Genomic DNA, 11,733 nt, shown 5'->3' on the forward strand with positions numbered 1-11,733 from the left:
GATATGCAGAAGAGCATCTGAATCCCTGCAGCCCTCATCTGAATCCCTGGAGAGCCATTACCCGCCAGTGTAGACAATAATGAGTTAGGTGGGCCAATGGTCTAAGTCACATCGTCCAGCTTACAAGCTAAGCATCATTTCTACAAAAGCTTGTATTCTAAAGAGAAGCTTTGGTAATTAAGCACTGTAGGCTAATTCTTTATCACACAAGGGCATTGTTGCTGGACTTCAGCCCTAGCCAGACATTCTAAATCCCTCATGGGATGGCGAAGAGTAAGCATTAGTATGCTATTTCTACCCACCACTGCAGTTGCCCTTCACAAGTTGGAGGCATAATCATGGGGGGTGGGAATCACAGGGACCCTACCAGAATAGAGCAGGTTTATATGGAATCCACTCCCACAAGAGTGAGGGACAATCACCAAACTTGGATAGTCTTTAAAAGATCAGACATATTCCCATATGAGAACACTATTGCACTCATATCCTGCTTGCAGGCTTCATATAGCCAGTGTGCAAACAGGATGCTAGACTTGGCCTGGTCCAGCAAGGTGTTTATGTTCTTAGAAGTTATCTATTCAATTCATGGAGGGCAGCTGCAATGCGGTGCAGCTAGAGCACTCATCTCCACTCTCCCTCATCATGTTTTTTCCCTTAATGCTGGTTCTGTGTTCTTTTTTCAATTCAAATGGTGCAACTAATTTTTCACCGTTGAAATATTCAAATTGCAACACACCAAAGTTAAAAATAGATGCACCAGTTCCAGTCCAAAGAGCCAGCTGACATGCATGCAAAATTACTGTACATATGCCCCCTAGCTGAGCTCTTTTACTGGCAAATCAGTCCCCACTTCCTTTCTTTCCCTTTTCAGAGTAAATATTGCATTCACTGCTAGCAGTATTTGTAAGTGTAAAAAACATAAGTCTTGCTTTACACAGCCAAGCACTTTAATTCACCCCAACAAAATAATTACAATGCAATACCATGCTGATCATTTGTTATAAAAAAAGTGTACAAGATTGATAAACCACACTTCCATGTGAGTGATCAAATGATAAAACATTATCCTGGACAAAAAGGGCCATGTTTTTCAAACCCTGTGGCATCATAAGTACAGATTAAACACTGAATGCTTCCTTGCCGAATGGTAAATTCACAGTTCCTGTGCAGCTCTTGAGCAAAGCCAAGATGAAGAAGGCAGGGCAAATTGGAAAAATCACGGTATTCCCAACAGACAGATAGTACCAGTAAAGAAAAATCTCTTCCAATTTAGCACAAACATCCCTGAATAATTTTTTTAATGACCAGGGACTAAGATCAGAAATAGACTTCATTTGAAATGTATTTGTTAAGATGCTAAGAAAAAAGTTCTAAATATATTTCAATAGATATGAAAACGTACACAGGGAGGAACCATAGCTGAAACAGAATACATGCTTTGCATGCAGAAGGTCCTAAATTCAACCCAAGGCATCTCCAGCTTAAACAAGGAATAGGTTCCAGGTGATGAGAAAGACCCCCACCCGAGTCAACAATACTGGGCTACAGGAACAAGGAGCTTCACACATATAAGGCAGCTTAATCTTATCCCAACAAAGGTCTTCGGTTTGATGCTTAGCTTATACCTCTAACTCTTGCCGTGTGTGGCCTTTAGCAAATATAACATTGCACATCTAATTTTACAGGAACATGTGCCTATATTCGACAGTGCAAGTCAAAGGAGTTGACACCATTAAGAGAAAAAAGCCCAGATCTCTCTGCATGTTTTTTTGACAAGCCCAGTGATGAAAGCGACTGTACCGTTGCTTGGCATGCTGCGGCTGAACAGAAAGAAGGCAAAATGACATGAGGGTTCATCCCTTACACATTGCAACAACAGAGGCAAATAACAATTGCTTTCAAACTGAATTGCTGAGGGAGATCACAATTCCAAAGTGTGAGGTGTTCTTTTCTTACAGAACACCATTTGCCCAGGGGGCGGTTGGGGGTTGGAGAGAAAAAATTGTGCGCACTAAAGTATGTCACCTTCACCGGGAGAAAATGGACCCAATGGAAATTCAGTTCAGCCCCAGTTGCAATGCAGTATTTCTACCCCACTCCACACACAGGTTAAGCCACAAAGGGCAGCCTCTGAAGTTGTCTGGCATTTCAGGGAAGCACTGAACACAAGAGCTTTCACGTAATGCTAAGTGTCAGATCACATACATTACCAGCATTGCCTTAAGACAGAAAACAACCGAGAGGGGAATCAATTGACATTATAGAAGGCAGACAAAATGGTATTTAAAAACACCACAGAAAACTGTTACTGAAAAATTTACAGTGATTTCTTGGTGTGGGGACGACGACGAAGCAAACCACTTTAATGCATTAGTTAATGCTTTTTGTAGAAAAACTAGTTCAATTTGTGCCAACAGAGTAGTTATTTTCAAGCGTACTTTTTGCTCTAATTCTCTCCAACGGAAATGTAGCTAGGCCTCACATTTCAAGGTGTGTGCATACTTTACAGACACAATTCAAATAAATGATTTATGTGCCACAATCATCCAGAATCCGATTGTAGAACTTCACTGACAAGAGGAATACCCAGAAAAATTTGGCTTTTCGAAAGGATTGCACTTGCTTGGAAGGAGCAGGTCCACAGTCGGGGGGGGGGGGCGCTCCTGGATTCAGACCCATTACTGGAGGCCTCAGTGGCAAGGGCTCGCCATCTACAGTCCCTTTTTCACAGAAATGACTTGGCCACTGCACTCCACGTTCTAGTGACTTACAGACTGGATCCTTGCAATGCCCTCTATGTGCAGCTGCCCATGAAAACAACTGGGCCAAAATGCAGCAGCCAGATTGCTGGCTGAGGTTCCATTTAGATTTCACACAGCACCTTAAAAACAGCTGCATTGGTTTGCCAGTTTGTTTCCGGGTCCAATTCAAGGTGCTCATGTTAAGTGTTTAAAGCCCTGAACAGCCCAGATATCTGAAAGACCACCTCCTCCTCTACAGATCCTCTTGTATGTTAAGATTGGCAGAGGCGTACTTCAACCACCCAAAGATATACAGGAGAGCCTTAGCCTACAGAAGCACACCCACTGTGGCAGACCCCAAGTTGTGAAATTCCCTCCTTCCTTCACTATACGTTTTTGGGGCAGAAGACATAACTCTTTATCTGCCTTTGACACCCTGAGATGTATACTTTGTAGGACCCATCCTATTTTTGTGATTGTGAGCCGTTTTAATGTCTTGTTTAAAACTGTTGCAATGCTCCTTGGCACCTAAGGATGAAGGCTGGGTAATACAGAAAATAACAAATACAAATGCTGAATGTTTGGCTTTCACATACTGTTACGAGACAATATTGTTAGAGGAGATACCTCCACTTATTTGAACACTTTCCCCTATTCAAACCAGCATTGCTAAAACACAATGCACTCAATTTGTCCTCCTTGCCAACATGCAGCATATTCACCAAAAATAAAAATAAACAAAAAAATTCAGGTAAACCGAATATATAAAACACTTAGCAGTCAATTTAAGTTTTTTTCTTTTAAAAAAGGTGTATGTTCACCAAGTCATAAAATGCAATACATAAACAAAAAGGCAACACCAGCAAATAAATAACTTTCAATGTTAGAGAACTCCTGTAGTGTGCATCAATATTTGAACTCCGATCAACTGGAATCACGTTGACTTTAGTACCCATAACCTTGGGATTCTTAAAGCTAATTGTTGCAGCATAGAAACAGGAAAGGAAGGAGACCGACCTATGTTAGAGGCGATTACTGTAAGCAGCAAGAATAAGGAGCATTTTCAATGGCAAATTGTTACAGGGCAGTCATTTAGCTTATATAGGAGAGCTTTCATATAGTCCCACTTGTTCATCCATCCAAGATTAGTGCATTTTAAAAATGTTAAAAAATACTTTTGAGTTTAAGTTCAGCTGCACTTGATTCAAGTGTTGCTTGTGGAGGTTTCAGAAGTTTTAAGTTAAGTTTGTCGCTGCCTCAGCAGCCAAGTGTACCGCAAAGGAGTTTGTCCATAGGCAAGTGTCACTTTGACTCCAGAAAAGAAGTTATCTTACTCCAATTCGGGAAGTCATCCATTCCAGGCCTTGGCACAATCTGAAAAAGGGGAAGAAAACCCAAGTCTTAATAATAAACATACAGGGTGCAAAATCACCATGCTAAGTGTCACCAATCATACAGATTTTGCTTTTCTCTACTTAATGTTACCAAAGTATTAAAACCATCTTACAAAACATTTTTTTAAAAATAAAATATTTTGAATAAAATAAATGTGAGCGTGCTGCTGGGGGAAAAAACACGTCTATTATTACGACAAATTGTGTGTTCAAATGCACGTTGGTAACGGAAGGTCTTTCTGAAAGCTATCTGGGAATACTGTGAGGGACTGAAGTTTATAGCACAGCAAGCAGGTGATATTGCATGGGAATTGTAGTAGGGAATCCACCTCAATATTGGATTTAATCCAAAGGGATGGTTGCATAAGTGGAAGATGCTTCTATTTGTGTAGGGGTGGAAGCTGTGCATCTGATTTTTGGAGATCAGGAGGAGGGGCACATGAGCCTGAGGTTTTGCTTGGGCTCATTCCAGCTTTCACACTTTTGGAGCGCAGCACATTGGGTATTCCTGTGCTAACCCATGGCTTCCTGTTGAGCATGAATACTTTCCGACAAGTTGTCAGTTTCTGTACACAAGCATTTATTTAACACTATGACTACTTACCCTTCTCCCGTTAGCGCACAACAGGATTGAATGTGCCATGGGTGATCCTTTATGGAACTAAGGGTGAGGTACTTGGAAATTTCAGCTGCCGACATACAGCCTTTCATATCTTGCTTATTTGCAAAGATGAGAACTGCAGCTTTCCGCAAATCCTGTAAATGACGTGTATTTAGAAAATTTATGTTTCCATGGCCCTAACAGCTACGTAATCCTTGGGGTGTTGTTTTTTTTAAAAAAAGCAAAAATAGATATTTTCCACTATATTTAAGGTTGCTTTAGTTGCAATTCTGCCAACTGCATAAGCATAGATTGTACATTTGTTCCTGCTACACTTCCCCTTCCAAAGCATCAACTCTCATCACCAGTGTCAACACATATGGTTAAAGCCAACCAAATCCGAATTCATTATGTATATGGAGACAAGTACTAGACTTCTAAAAAAACCCCAGTTAGGATGCAAACCTGTACCCAATTTTGGGTAGAAGTCTCACTGAACTCAAAAGCCTAGTAAACATGCGTAGGATTGTGGAGATTAACTAATGCTCTTCATTTCTGTGGCTAATTTTTTTAAGAATAGCTTGGATCAAAATATGCTGCTTTGAAAGCAAAAGGCACTAGGCTTGCACAAGGGAAGTCGCCCCCCTTCTCTGCCAACCCCCCCCCCATCTACTGCAGCCACCTTCATTTCCTGAAAAACTGCTCCTGAGGGGCAAGAAATCTCTCACACTTTATGGGATGTAGCAAAACTTGGGGCTCTGCCAATTTCAACTTGTGTAATATTTTGGGCAATGCTTCGTGTCCCAACCATTGTCTGTATTCTTAGAATACACACAGAATATAGAATATCGTACGTCATGTGCCAACATTCTGTATAGTTCTTCTTTTATGATAGATAGTCTCTCTCGATCAATGCTGTCCACTACGAGGATAATAAACTGTGGAAAGAAAGAGGAAAAGGTGGGCAAAAAGCTAAAAATAGCCACCATGTTTCTAAGTAAGGTAATGAAATGATACATTTGTGTTACAAACAAAATGGCTATACAGGCACACATGTGTTCAACTTGCGCATGATCACTGGGAAATAAATGTGATTCAAACCTGGAAAGGGTGAGAGAGAGCCGGAGAGTCCTCGTGGTTTGCGAGGAGACCTTCCCTAGAGCCTGAAGAGGGATTTTTGTTTTAGATCATGAAGGAGCAAGGCCACAACGCTGGATTGAAAAAGGCATGCAGGGGCCCCTGCTGTTGCTGCGCTACCACGCTCATCACCTGAGAGGCAGGGAAGACGCTTTGCAGCAAGTCTCACTTGCACGACTTTTCCAGCCTCTCTGAGGTCACAGAGCTTGTGGATACTTTTCTGTGGGTGGGGTGGGGTGGGGGACATCTTCTGCTTCCAAAGTGGATAGCAAAAGAGGTTTCTGTCTTAAAAAGCTTACTGGCTCCAGCGCTGAACCCAAAATGGCATGCAGGAGCCCTCTCTGCTGCTGCGCCACCCCGCTCAACAGCTGATGGGCAGGAAGCCGTTCCCTGCAGTGGGCTCAGCTGTGGGGCTTCTCTGCCCTTACTGGTGAGACTGAGGGTGAGGAGAGGGGAGGAAGGGAGTATCTGCTGCCCCTTAGATAGCTCTTGCTTGGCTCCTACCCTTCCAAACAAAAGGGGGAGGGGAAACACAGCCACTCAAAAAAACCTTTCAAGCTCCCTACTTACACATAATTTGCTAATGGGAGCAGGGGCCTGAAACACAACCCCTGTGTAAGTGGGAAGTCCCCTGTACACAGTATTCTTTAATTTCCTACTGCTATCTGAGGCAGTACAGGGCAGGGAAAGTGAGCTCAATAAAACAAGAGCAGTGTCTGGACCCTTGTTGCTTCTACACACACTAGAAAGAGTCAGGAATGCTTCCCAATTCAACCCCTGTCATTCATATTTACCAGAGATCAACATCAAGAGCTCATTCTTATGGTGGGCCAAGGAAGGGGGAGCACTTCCTGTGGTCTGAAAAGGCTTTCAGAGGCTTAATACAAAAAAACTTTTCTACTGCTTCTCCTCAGCTACTTCCCTTCCTTTCTCTCAGATCTTGCTTTAAGCCTCGTGGGCCAAGGTGGATGGAACCCTCAGAAAATTGTCACACATGTTTGCCAGCACAGTCCTGGGTCGTTTAAGTTGCCTAAATTAAGAACAGCATCAACATACCTCTGTATTTGAATAATAGGTATTCCAGGACGATCTTAAAGACTCTTGTCCTCCAATATCCCACATGAGGAAATGGGTGTTTTTAACTACTATTTCTTCAACATTGCTTCCTATAGTGGGAGATGTGTGAACCACCTCATTCATAAGGCTAAAGGGGGGGAAAAAGTGGTATGTTTATCAAGGTCATCCATACAGAAATATGCCATCATAGAACAATTCCTGTCTTTGGATTAAAAAAAGATTGTACAGAAAATAGCTCAATCAGAATTTATCTGAAAATGCTCATTTTAATTTTTACTTAAATTTAATCTCTTGAGAAAAAGCTTTTAGGTTTTCATGAAATTCTTCCATATGATCACAGATGTGTGCTTGTAACTGTTTAAGCAGATTCCGATGATCTGGAAGGCAGATAGTGAGCTCACAGCTGCCTCTCATCATGAATAGGTATATCTGTGATCAAAGAGAGCTGCCAGCTAACTGTGTTAACAACCTTACCTTTTATTAAGATGGTTGTATATCCTTGGGCACAACCATGTAGAGGAAGTTAACTGTTCCTTCAGTAAGATGGTAAGCAATTATATATTGCATTCTATAATGCACCCTTAGAGTCAGGGTGGATTTAATTTAAATCAAATCGATTTAAATCATGATTTAAATCATTTTTACTTTTTTTACAGAAAGACTCATTCTTGCTGGCATAATCTTAATATTTACAACCATATTTACAGATAAGGGTTTCATTTTTGGAATAATAAATTTTCAGAGTAGTTTTTACAGTTATATAAAAAATTGCTGATTTATACTATTAGAAATACATAGACCAATAATTATTGTGAGGTTTAATAAGTTAACTGTTTATATTTGGACAACTATTCTCCTGTACTTTATTGGAAGGAGAAAAATAATCATTTCCTTAATAACAATTTAAACAATTTATTTTACTAAAATAATGACATTATAGCATATGTATCCATGTTTGTTAACTGATGTGGTTAAACTTTTTTTTAAAAAAAAAACAACAACTTAGACTGAGTTTTAGCACACATGAAAATCTTAAACAAATATTTACTTCCTGATGAATAGCCTTTGGACTATAATGTAACTTAAATAGAAATATTTTTCCTCCAAAAGCATTTTTTAAAAATCCATTAAAAAAATGATTTAAATAAAAAAAAAAATCCAAACTTTGATTTCTGTAAAAAAAAATCATTGATTTTTATCCACCCTGCTTAGAGTTACATTATGCAAAGCATTCTATATGTAACAAGATTATCAAAGCTATTTAATAACTAGCAAGATTATACCAAAATGGGGTTTTTTTGGCTTTTCAGAGCTTATCTGTATCTTCCTGTAAGCAATATCAACCAGCTACCTTGTTTGCCACTTTTATAGCCGCAGCTTCTGACAGTTATAATAGCTATTGCACTATAGTGAAGTAATGCTTTCAAGCAACATTGTATTGCCCACATTATACTGTAACCCAAGTAGGTGATAGGTCAGCCATAAGATTTTATCCTTCCACCAATGATAATAGCTGGGCTGACTGATAAACTCTCTGCATTTATGAATGACTCATAATTAGAGAGTCTAACATACTAGAAGATCATAGGAAAGCTTCCATGTATCTGCTCAAGTCTGGGGGGGAAAATCAAGCTTCAAAGACAACAGGATTCCTAGACCTTTAAAGCTGGATAATTTCAAATTGTGAACAGTATCATATCTGAAGGAATGAATGTTATCTTGTTAAAATACTTACAACTGGTATAGAATGGTGGTCTTTCCAGCATTGTCAAGGCCCACAATTATTACTTTGTGTTCTACAATACATAATAGTGAACAGTTGTAAGCTGCTGTAAACTTGAGGTTATCACATACCATAGATTATATGAAAGTGTAATACAATGATGCTTCTAGATTTTTCTTGGTGTAGTAGTTCATATGACCATCTGGATAGCTATCAATAAGCATTTCCCATATACAACTAGGTAAGACAACCTCTACCCATATTTTCAATAACTCAATCTCGTCCCCCCCAAGTCTTTTCTGGCTCACCATAGATTAATTTTGCTGTGTTTTGCAATTAGATCCGAGCCCCCGCCCCATCCTTGTTACTCCAAACATGTTGAACATCTCCCTCCCCAAAAAGACTGGAAGATGTATCTAGGATAGAAAACAACAGTGATCTTTTGACAGCCAATGATGCCTCTATGGCTGTTTTCCAAAGTCAACAGGTGTCATTGAAAAGCAAGTATGAATTACTTAGAAGCCCATGAGCTCATTATCAACCAAGACAAAGTTGGCAATTAAAGAGTGAAGACTAGCTCCTTGGAAGTCTACCTTTCCAAGCCTCAGCAGCCCATGATAAAGGTAAGATTGTGAGCTATCAAGCTCAGTGGTCTTCCCTCTTTCCCCAATGCAACTCTTGCAAAGATGTATCATTGCTAAGACAACCTACCACTGTCGCTCTCCACACCATGTCCGCTATTCTTACCAGTCTTTCTATGAAGCCATTACAGAATAAACTACTGCCAAGCAGGTATTGTTTTTGGCAGTAGTTTAAGAGTGGTGCGGACATTAGGTCTGCATATGGAAGCTGAGTGTTTCTACGTGGTGGCAAATCCAAGCAGCAGGTCTTAAGTGAGAAAACACCTCATGAAGTTCATCAGACACTGGTGGCCAACCACTAGGGCAAGAGGTTTTGCACACATCCATGGGATGAGCAAGTCTTGCATGATAGCTGTTGCATCAATCTCGTTACATGAAACCGCTGTTAGTTTCTTTAGCTCAGAGGTCCAATATCAGCACCATGTAATTAAAACAATGTAGGTTTGTGTGAATTCTTTGTTCAGTATCTTCAAGGTAGTGGAGTTGTTGATTATGCCTCATAAAATGTTAACAGGTATTCCATTAAGAAAGGAATGCACTAAGGCAGCTTTGCATGGCACCCCCACACCTTAGGAACGACATCAGAATGGCTTCTTCATGTAGATATCTGGCATGCTATTTTAGCTTAAAGAATGCAAGGCAGATGCTGCACTGCTGGAGTTTTTAAAATTAAAACAGATTTCTGTTGTATAAAAACAGTAACCACCATGCCTTGGAGAACACAGATGCATTTATTTTGTGGGCAAAGCTTTTAAAATAAGATTAGACAAAAGCATATACGTCTTGCAAATTTGAACAGAGAAAAGGAAAAACAATCAGCTGGCAATATGACTGTTCTCTGCATTTAACAGGGTGTTTTCTCAAGAAACACAAAAGAAAAATGAAAGAAGGTGGTTTGCAAGTTGTTACAGACACTGCAACATTTTAACACAAATTTATTACTTCCTGCACAGATTTCACCAACAGCCAAGGCTGAGGAACTCATGGAATTTCTTTACATTTGGGGGAAAACTCAAACTCCAACTTTAACTTTTTGCCACATTCCTGTTCACAGGTTCTGTATACTACCAGTTGAATTTGGTTGAAATGTGCTGGCACTTAGCATCTTACAATCTACAGGCTAATTGACTTCCTGGCCTCCCCATTATTCACCCTTGTTATTCATCATACCTATTTCTCCAGCTCACCTTCCCGCTGACTCAAAACCAGTCCTTGTTGCCCTGTTTATATTAAAACACCTTTGGTCAAACAGACAGGATGCTCCTACTCACAGCAAGTGGCCTCCTCTCCCCTAATTTCCCAACTTTACTGTATTAACTTTTCACAGTCCCTTCCTTTCTCAGCCCACCATTTCCCCCATATTACTGTATTTACCCTATTGTTACTCCGCCCTATCAAAATAAATAAAAACGGTCCCCTCTCGCAACGCCACTCTTGCCTTTTTCGTACACCTCCGTAACATGGGAGATCCAAGACTGGGGGGGGGGGGGGGCACCCAAGTTCAAGTCCCCGCAGAAAAAGACCCGAGTGGCCAGTCATACACTTCTTCCTTCTCGGCCTCAGCTACCTGCAAGGGCTCCTGTGAGCATACGGCGGGAGGGTAGGGGAAGAGAACCATGGAGGATGCCCCCTCCTTCCTTGGGAGAAAGGGCTCACTAAATACCCCGCTTCCCACCCAATGCAAAGCCCTAATTGTTACAGACACAACTGAGATATCTCCCCAGGTCTCTTCAGGATCACGACCCTCTCCCTTCCTCTGCGGTATTGCTGCCCTCCCTCAACCGAGCTCCCCGACCCCCCCGTTAAAGGGCAGCCCGGGAAACACCCCCCCCCGCCCCGAGACGAAACCCTCCCGGCAAAAATGCCACACGGAGCAGCAAAAGCAGCAGCCCGGTAGCGGCGGCGCAGGTGCCCCTCCAGCCCCAGCCCCGCTCGACTCACCCTGGTTACAGAAAAGGCTCCACAGCTTGGCAAATATCAAGCCCATCCCGACTTGGCCAGCAGAAACCGCCGACCGCCTCCTCCTCCTCTTCCGCTGCTTCTGCTGCTGACGAGCGTCTTCCCTCCTTTCCGTCGGTTCTTTCTTCTCGTGGCCAACGCGGCGGATAAAGTGGGTGGGGCTTAAACCCCGCCCCGCCCCCGCCCCTCCTCCTCCTGTTCTCGACCACGGCAGCGACGCGAGAGCCCTTCCGCAAGGCGCGCTGACGTCACCGCGTCCGCAGGAAAGCGCACGTTCTACGACTGCCGCTGACGAAAGGCCGAAACTGGGATTAGGGTGGCGGTTTCCTTCTCACGCGCACCCTCCCTTGACCTACAGAGTGTGGGGCGGGGTGTTTTGTGCTCAGAGCAGGGGATGGGCGTGACTTAGTCGTGGTCATTGATTTCAACAGCTCCTGCTCAAAAAACGGTGAAAGCTGAT

The 11,733-nt window shown here is 41.9% G+C and overlaps 1 protein-coding gene across 1 annotated transcript; it reads right to left on the minus strand.

The window, feature by feature from the left end:
* Positions 1 to 929: 929 nt before the first annotated feature.
* Positions 930 to 11,717, minus strand: ARL5B (ARF like GTPase 5B). The gene is made up of 6 exons (XM_080974517.1): positions 11,256 to 11,717; positions 8,686 to 8,746; positions 6,930 to 7,077; positions 5,591 to 5,674; positions 4,740 to 4,891; positions 930 to 4,115 (listed from the first exon to the last, which is right to left on the minus strand). Exons 1-6 carry the CDS (start codon positions 11,299 to 11,301, stop codon positions 4,067 to 4,069), a joined length of 540 nt encoding a protein of 179 aa, XP_080830643.1. The 5' UTR covers positions 11,302 to 11,717; the 3' UTR covers positions 930 to 4,066.
* Positions 11,718 to 11,733: the final 16 nt, after the last annotated feature.

Source organism: Podarcis pityusensis, assembly GCF_964106645.2.
Source record: "Podarcis pityusensis genome assembly, chromosome: 12".
Classification (NCBI taxonomy): domain Eukaryota; kingdom Metazoa; phylum Chordata; class Lepidosauria; order Squamata; family Lacertidae; genus Podarcis; species Podarcis pityusensis.

Coding starts and splice junctions, on each gene's coding strand:
- ARL5B (XM_080974517.1), bottom strand. CDS start 11,301: ATGGGCTTGATATTTGCCAAGCTGTGGAGCCTTTTCTGTAACCAGG. Junction 8,747..11,255: donor GAGCCTTTTCTGTAACCAGG/GTGAGTCGAGCG, acceptor TATGTATTGTAG/AACACAAAGTAATAATTGTG. Junction 5,675..6,929: donor CCTATTATTCAAATACAGAG/GTATGTTGATGC, acceptor TTCTTTCCACAG/TTTATTATCCTCGTAGTGGA.